The 15,563-nt window shown below is 55.8% G+C and overlaps 1 protein-coding gene across 1 annotated transcript in view; it reads left to right on the forward strand.

Moving 5' to 3' along the window:
• Positions 1-5,013: 5,013 nt before the first annotated feature.
• LOC122545828 (adenylate cyclase type 5-like) overlaps positions 5,014-15,563 on the forward strand; it is a 145,461-nt gene continuing 134,911 nt past the window's right edge. Inside the window, exon 1 of the mRNA XM_087985500.1 lies at positions 5,014-5,037. Coding sequence (XP_087841626.1) covers positions 5,014-5,037 — 24 coding nt within the window. The remainder of the gene's footprint in view (positions 5,038-15,563) is intronic.

Genomic DNA, 15,563 nt, shown 5'->3' on the forward strand with positions numbered 1-15,563 from the left:
GTATCTAACCCCCTGTCCTGGGAGTGGGGGATAGTGTAGAGGGAGCTTTACTCTGTATCTAACCCCATGTCCTGGGAGTGGGGGATAGTGTAGAGGGAGCTTTACTCTGTATCTAACCCCCTGTCCCTGGGAGTGGGGGACGGTGTAGAGGAAGCTTTACTCTGTATCTAAGCACTTGTGCTGGGAGTGGGGGACAGTGTAGGGGGAGCTTTACTCTGTATCTAACCCCCTGTCCTGGGAGTGGGGGACGGTGTAGAGGGAGTTTTACTCTGTATCTAACCCCCTGTCCCTGGGAATGGGGACGGTGTAGAGGAAGCTTTACTCTGTATCTAACCCCCTGTCCCTGGGAGTGGGGGACGGTGTCGAAGGAGCTTTACTCTGTATCTAACCCCCTGTCCCTGGGAGTGGGGGACGGTGTAGAGGGAGCTTTACTCTGTATCTAACCCCCTGTCCCTGGGAATGGGGATAGTGTAGAGAGAGCTTTACTCTGTATCTGACCCCCTGTCCTGGGAGTGGGGGACGGTGTAGAGGAAGCTTTACTCTGTGTCTAACCCCCTGTTCCTCGGAGTGGGGACAGTGTAGAGGGAGCTTTACTCTGTGTCTAACCCCCTGTCCCTGGGAGTGGGGACAGTGTAGAGGGAGCTTTACTCTGTATCTAACCCCCTGTCCCCTGGGAGTGCGGACAGTGTAGAGGGACCCTTACTCTGTATCTAACCCCCTGTCCCTGGGAGTGGGGGACAGTGTAGAAGGAGCTTTACTCTGTATCTAATCCCTTGTCGCTGGGAGTGGAGACAGTATAGAGGGAGCCTTACTCTGTATCTAACCCCCGTCCCTGGGAGTGTTTGATGGGGGGGGGGGGAACGGTGTAGAGGGAGATGTACTCTGTGTCTAACCCCCTGTCCCTGGGAGTGGGGGACGGTGTAGAGGGAGCTGTACCCTGTATCTAACCCCCTGTCCCTGGGAGTGGGGGACGGTGTAGAGGAAGCTTTACTCTGTGTCTAACCCCCTATCCCTGGGAGTGGGGGACGGTGTAGAGGGAGCTTTACTCTGTATCTAACCGCCTGTCCTGGGAGTGGGGGATGGGGGGACGGTGTAGAGGGAGCTGTATCCTGTATCTAACCCCCTGTCCCTGGAGTGTTTGATGGGGGGGGGACGGTGTAGAGGGAGCTGTACTCTGTCCCGAAGCCCATGCTGTCCCTGGGAGTATTTGACGGGGGGGGGGACGGTGTAGAGGGAGCTATACTCTGTATCTAACCCCCTGTCCCTGGGAGTGTTAAGGGGGGGGGGGAACGGAGTAGAGGGAGCTTTACTCTGTATCTAACCCCCTGTCCCTGGGAGTGTTTGATGGGGGGGACGGTGTAGAGGGAGCTGTACTCTGTCCCGAAGCCCGTGCTGTCCCTGGGAGTGTTTGACGGGGGGTGGGACGGTGTAGAGGGAGCTGTACTCTGTCCCGAACCCCCTGTCCCTGGGAGTGTTTGACAGGGGGGGGACGGTGTAGAGGGAGCTGTACTCTGTCGCGAACTCCCTGTCCCTGGGAGTGTTTGATGGGGGGGCGGTGTAGAGGGAGCTGTACTCTGTCCCGAAGCCCCTGTCCCTGGGAGTGTTTGACAGGGGGGGGACGGTGTAGAGGGAGCTGTACTCTGTCCCGAACCCCCTGTCCCTGGGAGTGTTTGATGGGGGGAGGGCGGTGTAGAGGGAGCTGTACTCTGTCCCGAAGCCCCTGTCCCTGGGAGTGTTTGATGGGGGGGACGGTGTAGAGGGAGCTGTACTCTGTCCCGAAGCCCCTGTCCCTGGGAGTGTTTGATGGGGGGGACGGTGTAGAGGGAGCTGTACTCTGTCCCGAAGCCCGTGCTGTCCCTGGGAGTGTTTGACGGGGGGGACGGTGTAGAGGGAGCTGTACTCTGTCCCGAAGCCCCTGTCCCTGGGAGTGTTTGACGGGGGGGACGGTGTAGAGGGAGCTGTACTCTGTCCCGAACCCCCTGTCCCTGGGAGTGTTTGACGGGGATGGGTTGTGTACGCTGTTTAGTGTTGCTGATATTGAGGATGTGTGCTGGCTGCTCTGTGTTCCAGTGTGACTGTGCCCAGCTGACCGTAGTGACAGTGACAGGGGGCTCTGTGTTACACAGGGAAATGGAGCTCTGTTCTGGTGGATACGGTAATGGGTCCTGGCTGGATCATCACTCACTGCTGCTCCCTTTACTGAGGGCCCCCTCACACTCACTGGCTCAGAGACACAGTACAATTCACTAACACTTTCTCACCAGGAGTCAACAGACCTGACCTTCCCACAGCACCCACTCCCTCAGCACTGACCCTCCCTCAGCACTGACCCTCCCACAGCACCCACTCCCTCAGCACTGACCCTCCCACAGCACCCACACCCTCAGCACTGACCCTCCCACAGCACCCACTCCCTCAGCACTGACCCTCCCACAACACCCACTCCCTCAACACTGACCCTCCCACAGCGCCCACTCCCTCAGCGCTGACCCTCCCACAGCACCCGCTCCCTCAGCACTGACCCTCCCACAGCACCCGCTCCCTCAGCACTGACCCTCTCACAGCGCCCACTCCCTCAACACTGACCCTCCCACAGCACCCGCTCCCTCAGCACTGACCCTCCCACAGCACCCACTCCCTCAGCACTGACCCTCCCACAGCACCCGCTCCCTCAGCACTGACCCTCCCTCAGCACCCACTCCCTCAGCACTGACCCTCCCACAGCACCCGCTCCCTCAGCACTGACCCTCCCACAGCACCCACTCCCTCAGCACTGACCCTCCCACAGCACCCGCTCCCTCAGCACTGACCATCCCTCAGCACTGACCCTCCCACAGCACCCACTCACTCAGCACTGACCCTCCCACAGCTCCCACTCCCTCAGCACTGACCCTCCCACAGCTCCCACTCCCTCAGCACTGACCCTCCCACAGCACCCACTCCCTCAGCACTGACCCTCCCACAGCACCCGCTCCCTCAGCACTGACTCTCCCTCAGCACTGACCCTCCCACAGCACCCGCTCCCTCAGCACTGACCCTCCCACAGCGCCCACTCCCTCAGCACTGACCTTCCCACAGCACCCACTCCCTCAGCACTGACCCTCACACAGCACCCGCTCCCTCAGCACTGACCCTCCCACAGCGCCCACTCCCTCGGCACTGACCCTCCCATAGCACCCACTCCCTCAGCACACTCCCTCAGCACTGACCGTCCCACAGCACCCGCTCCCTCAGCACTGACCCTCCCACAGCACCCACTCCCTCAGCACTGACCGTCCCACAGCACCCGCTCCCTCAGCACTGACCCTCCCACAGCGCCCACTCCCTCAGCACTGACCCTCCCACAGCACCCGCTCCCTCAGCACTGACCCTCCCACAACACCCACTCCCTCAACACTGACCCTCCCACAGCCCCCACTCCCTCAACGCTGACCCTCCCACAGCACCCGCTCCCTCAGCACTGACCCTCCCACAGCACCCGCTCCCTCAGCACTGACCCTCCCACAGCACCCGCTCCCTCAGCGCTGACCCTCCCACAGCACCCACTCCCTTCGCGCTGACCCTCTTACAGCACCCGCTCCCTCAGCACTGACCCTCCCACAGCACCCGCTCCCTCAGGACTGACCCTCCCACAGCACCCACTCCCTTCGCGCTGACCCTCTTACAGCACCCGCTCCCTCAGCACTGACCCTCCCACAGCACCCGCTCCCTCAGGACTGACCCTCCCACAGCACCCACTCCCTTCGCGCTGACCCTCTTACAGCACCCGCTCCCTAAGCACTGACCCTCCCACAGTTCCCCCTCCCAGGGATGTGCAGGTTAGGATGGGATTGGCCGTGCTAAATTGTCCCATAGTGCCCAGGGATGTGCAGGTTAGGGTGGGATTGGCCGTGCTAAATTGTCCCATAGTGCCCAGGGATGTGCAGGTTAGGGTGGGATTGGCCGTGCTAAATTGTCCCATAGTGCCCAGGGATGTGCAGGTTAGGGTGGGATTGGCCGTGCTAAATTGTCCCGTAGTGCCCAGGGATGTGCAGGTTAGGGTGGGATTGACCGTGCTAAATTGTCCCCATAGTGCCCAGGGATGTGCAGGTTAGGGTGGGATTGGCCGTGCTAAATTGTCCCCGTAGTGCCCAGGGATGTGCAGGTTAGGGTGGGATTGGCCGTGCTAAATTGTCCCATGGTGCCCAGGGATGTGCAGGTTAGGGTGGATTCGCCGTGCTAAATTGTCCCCGTAGTGCCCAGGGATGTGCAGGTTAGGGTGGGATTGGCCGTGCTAAATTGTCCCGTAGTGCCCAGGGATGTGCAGGTTAGGGTGGGATTGGCCGTGCTAAATTGTCCCCGTAGTGCCCAGGGATGTGCAGGTTAGGGTGGGATTGGCCGTGCTAAATTGTCCCGTAGTGCCCAGGGATGTGCAGGTTAGGGTGGGATTGGCCGTGCTAAATTGTCCCATAGTGCCCAGGGATGTGCAGGTTAGGGTGGGATTGGCCGTGCTAAATTGTCCTGTAGTGCCCAGGGATGTGCAGGTTAGGGTGGGATTGGCCGTGCTAAATTGTCCCCGTAGTGCCCAGGGATGTGCAGGTTAGGGTGGGATTGGCCGTGCTAAATTGTCCCCGTAGTGCCCAGGGATGTGCAGGTTAGGGTGGGATTGGCCGTGCTAAATTGTCCCCGTAGTGCCCAGGGATGTGCAGGTTAGGGTGGGATTGGCCGTGCTAAATTGTCCCGTAGTGCCCAGGGATGTGCAGGTTAGGGTGGGATTGGCCGTGCTAAACTGTCCCGTAGTGCCCAGGGATCAGAGTCGAGAGTGCGGTGCTGGAAAAGCGCAGCAGGTAAGGCAGCATCCGAGGTGCAGGAGAATCGACGTTTCAGGCAAAAGCCCTTCATCAGGAATTATGGCAGCGAGGGGAGAGTTAAATGGGAGGGTGGTGGGGATGGGGAGAAGGGGATAGGTGGATAGGGGTGGGGATGTGGGCGGAGAGGGTAGGTGGGAAGGGAGATAGGCCGGTTGGACACGTCATGAGGGCGGCGCTGAGCTGGAAGGTTGGACCTGGGGTAAGGTGGTGGGGGGGGCGGAAAAGGGGAAATGAGGTAACTGGTGAAGTCCACATTGATGCCCTGGGGTTGGGGGGGGGTCCCGAGGCGGAAGATAAGGCGTTCCTCCTCTAGGCGTCGGGTGGTGAGGGAGCGGCGTGTCTTCGGCAGAGTTGGAGGGGGAGATGAAGTGTTCAGCCACGGGGGGGGGGGGCGGGTGGGGCTAATGGGTGCGGGTGTCCCGGAGATGTTCCCCCTTTGCGGCACCTGGGGCCCGGAGAGAGTCGAGGGAAGGGGACAGGTGCCCAGAGGGAGAAACGATGGGAGAGGGAGCTTGGAAAAACCCAGCAGTCCAGGCTCACTCGGCCTGGAACAACACTAGGCCGAACCACATCCCCAACCAAAACAGCAACACAGCTCCCTCTACACTCCCAGGGACGGGGGGGCCCGTTCGATGCTGAGTATAGCTCCCTCTACACTGTCCCCCACTCCCAGGGACAGGGGGTTAGATACAGAGTAAAGCTCTCTCTACACCGTCCCCCACTCCCAGGGACAGGGGATTAGATACAGAGTAAAGCTCCCTCCACACCGTCCCCCATTCCCAGGGACAAGGGGATTAGATACAGAGTAAAGTTCTCTCTACACTGTCCCCCACTCCCAGGGACAGGGGGTTAGATACAGAGTAAAGCTCCCTCTACACCGTCCCCCATTCCCAGGGACAGGGGGTTAGATACAGAGTGAAGCTCCCTCTACACTGTCCCCCACTCCCAGGGACAGGGGGGTTAGATACAGAGTAAAGCTCCCCCTACACCGTCCCTCCCTCCCAGGGACAGGGGGTTAGATACAGAGTAAAGCTCTCTCTACACCGTCCCCTACTCCCAGGGACAGGGGATTAGATACAGAGGAAAGCTCCCTCTACACCGTCCCCCACTCCCAGGGACAGGGGGTTAGATACAGAGGAAAGCTCTCTCTACACCGTACCCCACTCCCAGGGACAGGGGGTTAGATACAGAGTAAAGCTCCCTCTACACCGTCCTCCCACTCACAGGGACAGAGGGTTAGATACAGAGTACAGCTCCCTCTACACCGTCCCCCACTCACAGGGACCGGGGGTTAGATACAGAGTAAAGCTTCCTCTACACCGTCCCCACTCCCAGGGACAGGGGGTTAGATACAGAGTGAAGCTCCCTGTACAGTGTGAATTGGGGGTGGGGATGTGACGCTCCGGGAGCTGGTGTGTGACTGAGACTCCGGAGTTTCCTGCTGTGTTTCCCTGATCCATTGTGATCGTGTTCAAAACATCCGGGCCTGCACAATGTCAGCAGGTCAGCCCTGGGTCTCCATCTCTCAGGACACATCCCAGCATTCTCTTATCATTCCACCCTCAGTCACCGCTACCCTCCACAGCACCCGCTCCCTCAGCACTGACCCTCCCACAGCACCCGCTCCCTCAGCACTGACCCTCCCACAGCACCCACTCCCTCAGCACTGACCCTCCCACAGCACCCGCTCCCTCAGCACTGACCCTCCCACAGCACCCACTCCCTCAGCACTGACCCTCCCACAGCACCCGCTCCCTCAGCACTGACCCTCCCACAGCACCCGCTCCCTCAGCACTGACCCTCCCACAGCACCCGCTCCCTCAGCACTGACCCTCCCACAGCACCCGCTCCCTCAGCACTGACCCTCCCACAGCACCCACTCCCTCAGAACTGACCCTCCCACAGCACCCACTCCCTCAGCACTGACCCTCCCACAGCACCCACTCCCTCAGCACTGACCCTCCCACAGCACCCGCTCCCTCAGCACTGACCCTCCCACAGCACCCACTCCCTCAGCACTGACCCTCCCACAGCACTGACCCTCCCTCAGCACTGACCCTCCCACAGCTCCCACTCCCTCAGCACTGACCCTCCCACAGCACCCTCTCCCTCAGCACTGATCCTCCCGCAGCACCCACTCCCTCAGCACTGACCCTCCCACAGCACCCGCTCCCTCAGCACCCGCTCCCTCAGCGCCCACTTCCTCAGCACTGACCCTCCCACAGCGCCCACTCCCTCAGCACTGACCCTCCCTCAGCACCCACTCCCTCAGCACTGACTCTCCCACAGCACCCACCTCCTCAGCACTGACCCTCCCACAGCACCCACTCCCTCAGCACTGACCCTCCCTCAGCACTGACCCTCCCACAGCGCCCACTCCCTCAGCACTGACCCTCCCTCAGCACCCACTCCCTCAGCACTGACCCTCCCTCAGCACTGACCCTCCCGCAGCACCCACTCCCTCAGCACTGACCCTCCCACAGCACTCACTCCCTCAGCACTGACCCTCCCACAGAGCCCACTCCCTCAGCACTGACCCTCCCTCAGCACCCACTTCCTCAGCACTGACCCTCCCACAGCACCTACTCCCTCAGCACTCACTCCCTCAGCACTGACCCTCCCACAGCGCCCACTCCCTCAGCACTGACCCTCCCTCAGCACCCACTCCCTCAGCACTGACTCTCCCACAGCACCCACCTCCTCAGCACTGACCCTCCCACAGCACCCACTCCCTCAGCACTGACCCTCCCTCAGCACTGACCCTCCCACAGCGCCCACTCCCTCAGCACTGACCCTCCCTCAGCACCCACTCCCTCAGCACTGACCCTCCCTCAGCACTGACCCTCCCGCAGCACCCACTCCCTCAGCACTGACCCTCCCACAGCACTCACTCCCTCAGCACTGACCCTCCCACAGAGCCCACTCCCTCAGCACTGACCCTCCCTCAGCACCCACTTCCTCAGCACTGACCCTCCCACAGCACCTACTCCCTCAGCACTGACCCTCCCTCAGCACTGACCCTCCCATAGCACCCGTTCCCTCAGCACTGACCCTCCCAAAGCACCCGCTCCCTCAGCACTGACCCTCCCACAGCACCCACTCCCTCAGCACTGACCCTCCCACAGCGCCCACTTCCTCAGCACTGACCCTCCCACAGCACCTACTCCCTCAGCACTGACCCTCCCTCAGGACTGACCCTCCCATAGCACCCGTTCCCTCAGCACTGACCCTCCCACAGCACCCACTCCCTCAGCACTGACCCTCCCACAGCACCCGCTCCCTCAGCACTGACCCTCCCACAGCCCCCGCTCCCTCAGCACTGACCCTCCCACAGCGCCCGCTCCCTCAGCACTGACCCTCCCACAGCACCCACTCCCTCAGCACTGACCGTCCCTCAGCATCCACTCCCTCAGCACTGACCCTCCCACAGCACACGCTCCCTCAGCACTGACCCTCCCATAGCACCCACTCCCTCAGCTCTGACCCTCCCACAGCACCCGCTCCCTCAGCACTGACCCTCCCACAGCACCCGCTCCCTCAGCACTGACCCTCCCTCAGCACTGACCCTCCCACAGCACCCGCTCCCTCAGCACTGACCCTCCCACAGCACCCACTCCCTCAGCACTCACCCTCCCACAGCACCCATTCCCTCAGCACTGACCGTCCCTCAGCACCCACTCCCTCAGCACTGACCCTACCTCAGCTCCCTCCCTCCTCCAGCCTGTTACACATGAACAGCAGGAGGCCATTCAGCCCCCTCCTCCTCCAGCCTGTCACACAGGGGAACAGTATGAGGCCATTCAGCCCACCTCCCTCCTCCAGCCTGTAAGATAGGAACAGCAGGAGGCCATTCAGTCCGGTCTCCTCCCCCAGAAATGTGTATCAAAATTTCCAGCTATCCATCCCCCAAACTCATCTGGTGTTTGTACTTTGTGGGGTTCGGGTAGTGGGGCTGGGGGCGGAGAAGTTGGGTTGGTGGGAGAGAGAGAGAGAGAGACAGTGAGTGTGAGAGGGTGTGTGGGAGTGTGAGTGAGTATGTCATAGAGTCATAGAGATGCACAGCGCGGAAACAGACCCTTCGGTCCAACCTGTCCATGCTGACCCAGATATCCCAACACCATCTAGTCCCCACCTACCAGCACCCGGCCCATATCCCTCCAAACCCTTCCTATTCATATACCCATCCAAATGCCTCTTAAATGCTGTAATTGTACCAGCCTCCACCACATCCTCTGGCAGCTCATTCCACACACGTACCACCCTCTGTGTGAAAAAGTTGCCCCTTAGGTCTCTTTTATATCTTTCCCCTCTCACCCTAAACCTATGCCCCTCTAGTTCTGGACTCCCTGACCTCAGGGAAAAGACTTTGCCTATTTACCCTATCAACACATTATTTTATAAACCTCTATAAGGTCACCCCTCAGCCTCCGACGCTCCAGGGAAAACAGCCCCAGCCTGTTCAGCCTCTCCCTGTAGCTCAGATCCTATAACCCTGGCAACATCCTTGTAAATCTTTTCTAAACCCTTTCAAGTTTCACAACATCTTTCCGATAGGAAGGAGACCAGAATTGCACGCAATATTCCAACAGTGGCCCCTAACCAATGTCCTGTACAGCCACAATATGACCTCCCAACTCCTGTACTCAAAACTCTGACCAATAAAGGAAAGCATACCCAACGCCTCCTTCACGATCCTATCTACCTGCGACTCCACTTTCAAGGAGATATGAAGCTGTGTGAGAGAGTGTGTGTGTGTGTGTGCAGATACTGCTTTGAGAGTAGACCATTGACCCTGGGATACACGAGCTGTTGGGGGTAAGGGATGGTGCTGCATGGATGTTACCTCTCTCTCTCTCTCTGTGTCCATTCGGACCCTCCAATCCTATACTGGCCCTCTAAGAATCCCACCCCACGGTCAGCTCAACCTAGCTTCGTTCCCATGATCAACATTCAACATCACAACACGCCAAACACCCAGGCTGTTCAGCACAGCTCATTAACGCTGACCAGATACATTCAATTAATCTAATCCCAGCAGGGGAAGGGTCACTCGCTGTGTAACCGTACAGAGTCAGTGTTTATTCAGCAGGGTAAGGGTCACTCGCAGTGTAACCGTACAGAGTCAGTGTTTATTCAGCAGGGTAAGGGTCACTCGCTGTGTAACCGTACAGAGTCAGGGTTTATTCAGCAGGGTAAGGGTCACTGTGTAACTGTACAGAGTCAGTGTTTATACAGCAGGGTGAGGGTCACCCACTGTGTAACCGTACAGAGTCAGGGTTTATTCAGCAGGGTAAGGGTCACTCACTGTGTAACCGTACAGAGTTAGTGTTTATTCAGCAGGGTAAGGGTCACTGTGTAACCGTACAGAGTCAGGGTTTATTCAGCAGGGTAAGGGTCACTCACTGTGTAACCGTACAGAGTCAGTGTTTATTCAGCAGGGTAAGGGTCACTGTGTAACCGTACAGAGTCAGTGTTTATTCAGCAGGGTAAGGGTCACTCACTGTGTAACCGTACAGAGTCAGTGTTTATTCAGCAGGGTAAGGGTCACTGTGTAACCGTACTGAGTCAGTGTTTATACAGCAGGGTAAGGGTCACTCACTGTGTAACCGTACAGAGTCAGTGTTTATTCAGCAGGGTAAGGGTCACTCACTGTGTAACCGTACAGAGTCAGGGTTTATTCAGCAGGGTAAGGGTCACTCACTGTGTAACTGCACAGAGTCAGGGTTTATTCAGAAGGGTAAGGGTCACTCACTGTGTAACTGCACAGAGTCAGGGTTTATTCAGCAGGGTAAGGGTCACTGTGTAACCGTACAGAGTCAGTGTTTATACAGCAGGGTAAGGGTCACTCACTGTGTAACCGTACAGAGTCAGTGTTTATTCAGCAGGGTAAGGGTCACTCGCTGTGTAACCGTACAGAGTCAGTGTTTATTCAGCAGGGTAAGGGTCACTCACTGTGTAACCGTACAGAGTCAGGGTTTATTCAGCAGGGTAAGGGTCACTCACTGTGTAACCGTACAGAGTCAGTGTTTATTCAGCAGGGTAAGGGCCACTCGCTGTGTAACCGTACAGAGTCAGTGTTTATTCAGCAGGGTAAGGGTCACTCACTGTGTAACTGTACAGAGTCAGGGTTTATTCAGCAGGGTAAGGGTCACTCACCGTGTAACCGTACAGAGTCAGTGTTTATTCAGCAGGGTAAGGGTCACTCGCTGTGTAACCGTACAGAGTCAGTGTTTATTCAGCAGGGTAAGGGTCACTCACTGTGTAACTGTACAGAGTCAGTGTTTATTCAGCAGGGTAAGGGTCACTCACTGTGTAACCGTACAGAGTCAGTGTTTATTCAGCAGGGTAAGGGTCACTCACTGTGTAACTGTACAGAGTCAGTGTTTATTCAGCAGGGTAAAGGTCACTCGCTGTGTAACCGTACAGAGTCAGTGTTTATTCAGCAGGGTAAGGGTCACTCACTGTGTAACTGTACAGAGTCAGTGTTTATTCAGCAGGGTAAGGGTCACTCACAGTGTAACTGTACAGAGTCAGTGTTTATTCAGCAGGGTAAGGGTCACTCGCTGTGTAACCATACAGAGTCAGTGTTTATTCAGCAGGGTAAGGGTCACTCACTGTGTAACCGTACAGAGTCAGTGTTTATTCAGCAGGGTAAGGGTCACTCACTGTGTAACCGTACAGAGTCAGGGTTTATTCAGCAGGGTAAGGGTCACTCACTGTGTAACCGTACAGAGTCAGTGTTTATTCAGCAGGGGAAGGGTCACTCGCTGTGTAACCGTACAGAGTCAGGGTTTATGCAGCAGGGTAAGGGTCACTGTGTAACCGTACAGAGTCAGTGTTTATTCAGCAGGGTAAGGGTCACTCACTGTGTAACCGTATAGAGTCAGGGTTTATTCAGCAGTGGAAGGGTCACTCACTGTGTAACCGTACAGAGTCAGTGTTTATTCAGCAGGGGAAGGGTCACTGTGTAACCGTACAGAGTCAGTGTTTATTCAGCAGGGTAAGGGTCACTCGCTGTGTAACCGTACAGAGTCAGGGTTTATACAGCAGGGTAAGGGTCACTGTGTAACCGTACAGAGTCAGTGTTTATTCAGCAGGGTAAGGGTCACTCACTGTGTAACCGTACAGAGTCAGGGTTTATACAGCAGGGTAAGGGTCACTGTGTAACCGTACAGAGTCAGTGTTTATTCAGCAGGGTAAGGGTCACTCACTGTGTAACCGCACAGAGTCAGTGTTTATTCAGCAGGGTAAGGGTCACTCGCTGTGTAACCGTACAGAGTCAGGGTTTATTCAGCAGGGGAAGGGTCACTCACTGTGTAACCGTACAGAGTCAGTGTTTATTCAGCAGGGGAAGGGTCACTCACTGTGTAACCGTACAGAGTCAGTGTTTATTCAGCAGGGTAAGGGTCACTCACTGTGTAACCGTACAGGGTCAGTGTTTATTCAGCAGGGTAAGGGTCACTCACTGTGTAACTGTACAGAGTCAGTGTTTATTCAGCAGGGTAAGGGTCACTCACTGTGTAACCGTACAGAGTCAGTGTTTATTCAGCAGGGTAAGAGTCACTCACTGTGTAACCGTACAGAGTCAGTGTTTATTCAGCAGGGGAAGGGTCACTCGCTGTGTAACCGTACAGAGTCAGGGTTTATGCAGCAGGGTAAGGGTCACTGTGTAACCGTACAGAGTCAGTGTTTATTCAGCAGGGTAAGGGTCACTCGCTGTGTAACCGTACAGAGTCAGGGTTTATACAGCAGGGTAAGGGTCACTGTGTAACCGTACAGAGTCAGTGTTTATTCAGCAGGGTAAGGGTCACTCCTGTGCAACCGTACAGAGTCAGGGTTTATACAGCAGGGTAAGGGTCACTCACTGTGTAACTGTACAGAGTCAGGGTTTATTCAGCAGGGTAAGGGTCACTCGCAGTGTAACCGTACAGAGTCAGTGTTTATTCAGCAGGGTAAGGGTCACTCACTGTGTAACCGTACAGAGTCAGGGTTTATTCAGCAGGGTAAGGGTCACTCACTGTGTAACCGTACAGAGTCAGTGTTTATTCAGCAGGGTAAGAGTCACTCACTGTGTAACCGTACAGAGTCAGTGTTTATTCAGCAGGGGAAGGGTCACTCGCTGTGTAACCGTACAGAGTCAGGGTTTATGCAGCAGGGTAAGGGTCACTGTGTAACCGTACAGAGTCAGTGTTTATTCAGCAGGGTAAGGGTCACTCGCTGTGTAACCGTACAGAGTCAGGGTTTATACAGCAGGGTAAGGGTCACTGTGTAACCGTACAGAGTCAGTGTTTATTCAGCAGGGTAAGATCACTCCTGTGTAACCGTACAGAGTCAGGGTTTATACAGCAGGGTAAGGGTCACTCACTGTGTAACCGTACAGAGTCAGGGTTTATACAGCAGGGTAAGGGTCACTCACTGTGTAACTGTACAGAGTCAGTGTTTATTCAGCAGGGTAAGGGTCACTCGCAGTGTAACCGTACAGAGTCAGTGTTTATTCAGCAGGGTAAGGGTCACTCACTGTGTAACCGTACAGAGTCAGGGTTTATTCAGCAGGGTAAGGGTCACTCACTGTGTAACCGTACAGAGTCAGTGTTTATTCAGCAGGGGAAGGGTCACTCGCTGTGTAACCGTACAGAGTCAGGGTTTATGCAGCAGGGTAAGGGTCACTGTGTAACCGTACAGAGTCAGTGTTTATTCAGCAGGGTAAGGGTCACTCACTGTGTAACCGTACAGAGTCAGTGTTTATTCAGCAGGGTAAGGGTCACTCACTGTGTAACCGTACAGAGTCAGTGTTTATTCAGCAGGGGAAGGGTCACTGTGTAACCGTACAGAGTCAGTGTTTATTCAGCAGGGTAAGGGTCACTCGCTGTGTAACCGTACAGAGTCAGGGTTTATACAGCAGGGTAAGGGTCACTCACTGTGTAACCGTACAGAGTCAGTGTTTATTCAGCAGGGTAAGGGTCACTCACTGTGTAACCGTACAGAGTCAGTGTTTATTCAGCAGGGGAAGGGTCACTCGCTGTGTAACCGTACAGAGTCAGGGTTTATGCAGCAGGGTAAGGGTCACTGTGTAACCGTACAGAGTCAGTGTTTATTCAGCAGGGTAAGGGTCACTCACTGTGTAACCGTACAGAGTCAGTGTTTATTCAGCAGGGTAAGGGTCACTCACTGTGTAACCGTACAGAGTCAGTGTTTATTCAGCAGGGGAAGGGTCACTGTGTAACCGTACAGAGTCAGTGTTTATTCAGCAGGGTAAGGGTCACTCGCTGTGTAACCGTACAGAGTCAGGGTTTATACAGCAGGGTAAGGGTCACTGTGTAACCGTACAGAGTCAGTGTTTATTCAGCAGGGTAAGGGTCACTCACTGTGTAACCGTACAGAGTCAGGGTTTATACAGCAGGGTAAGGGTCACTGTGTAACCGTACAGAGTCAGTGTTTATTCAGCAGGGTAAGGGTCACTCACTGTGTAACCGTACAGAGTCAGTGTTTATTCAGCAGGGTAAGGGTCACTCACTGTGTAACCGTACAGAGTCAGTGTTTATTCAGCAGGGTAAGGGTCACTCACTGTGTAACCGTACAGAGTCAGGGTTTATTCAGCAGGGTAAGGGTCACTCACTGTGTAACCGTACAGAGTCAGGGTTTATTCAGCAGGGGAAGGGTCACTCACTGTGTAACCGTACAGAGTCAGTGTTTATTCAGCAGGGGAAGGGTCACTCACTGTGTAACCGTACAGAGTCAGTGTTTATTCAGCAGGGTAAGGGTCACTCACTGTGTAACCGTACAGAGTCAGTGTTTATTCAGCAGGGTAAGAGTCACTCACTGTGTAACCGTACAGAGTCAGTGTTTATTCAGCAGGGGAAGGGTCACTCGCTGTGTAACTGTACAGAGTCAGTGTTTATTCAGCAGGGTAAGGGTCACTCACTGTGTAACCGTACAGAGTCAGTGTTTATTCAGCAGGGTAAGAGTCACTCACTGTGTAACCGTACAGAGTCAGTGTTTATTCAGCAGGGGAAGGGTCACTCGCTGTGTAACCGTACAGAGTCAGGGTTTATGCAGCAGGGTAAGGGTCACTGTGTAACCGTACAGAGTCAGTGTTTATTCAGCAGGGTAAGGGTCACTCACTGTGTAACCGCACAGAGTCAGTGTTTATTCAGCAGGGTAAGGGTCACTCGCTGTGTAACCGTACAGAGTCAGGGTTTATTCAGCAGGGGAAGGGTCACTCACTGTGTAACCGTACAGAGTCAGTGTTTATTCAGCAGGGGAAGGGTCACTCACTGTGTAACCGTACAGAGTCAGTGTTTATTCAGCAGGGTAAGGGTCACTCACTGTGTAACCGTACAGGGTCAGTGTTTATTCAGCAGGGTAAGGGTCACTCACTGTGTAACTGTACAGAGTCAGTGTTTATTCAGCAGGGTAAGGGTCACTCACTGTGTAACCGTACAGAGTCAGGGTTTATGCAGCAGGGGAAGGGTCACTCGCTGTGTAACCGTACAGAGTCAGGGTTTATGCAGCAGGGTAAGGGTCACTGTGTAACCGTACAGAGTCAGTGTTTATTCAGCAGGGTAAGGGTCACTCGCTGTGTAACCGTACAGAGTCAGGGTTTATACAGCAGGGTAAGGGTCACTGTGTAACCGTACAGAGTCAGTGTTTATTCAGCAGGGTAAGGGTCACTCCTGTGCAACCGTACAGAGTCAGGGTTTATACAGCAGGGTA

This window comes from Chiloscyllium plagiosum, unplaced genomic scaffold (assembly GCF_037043375.1).
Source record: "Chiloscyllium plagiosum isolate Xiang-an unplaced genomic scaffold, Cpla_swu_hap1 HiC_scaffold_53X, whole genome shotgun sequence".
Lineage (NCBI taxonomy): Eukaryota > Metazoa > Chordata > Chondrichthyes > Orectolobiformes > Hemiscylliidae > Chiloscyllium > Chiloscyllium plagiosum.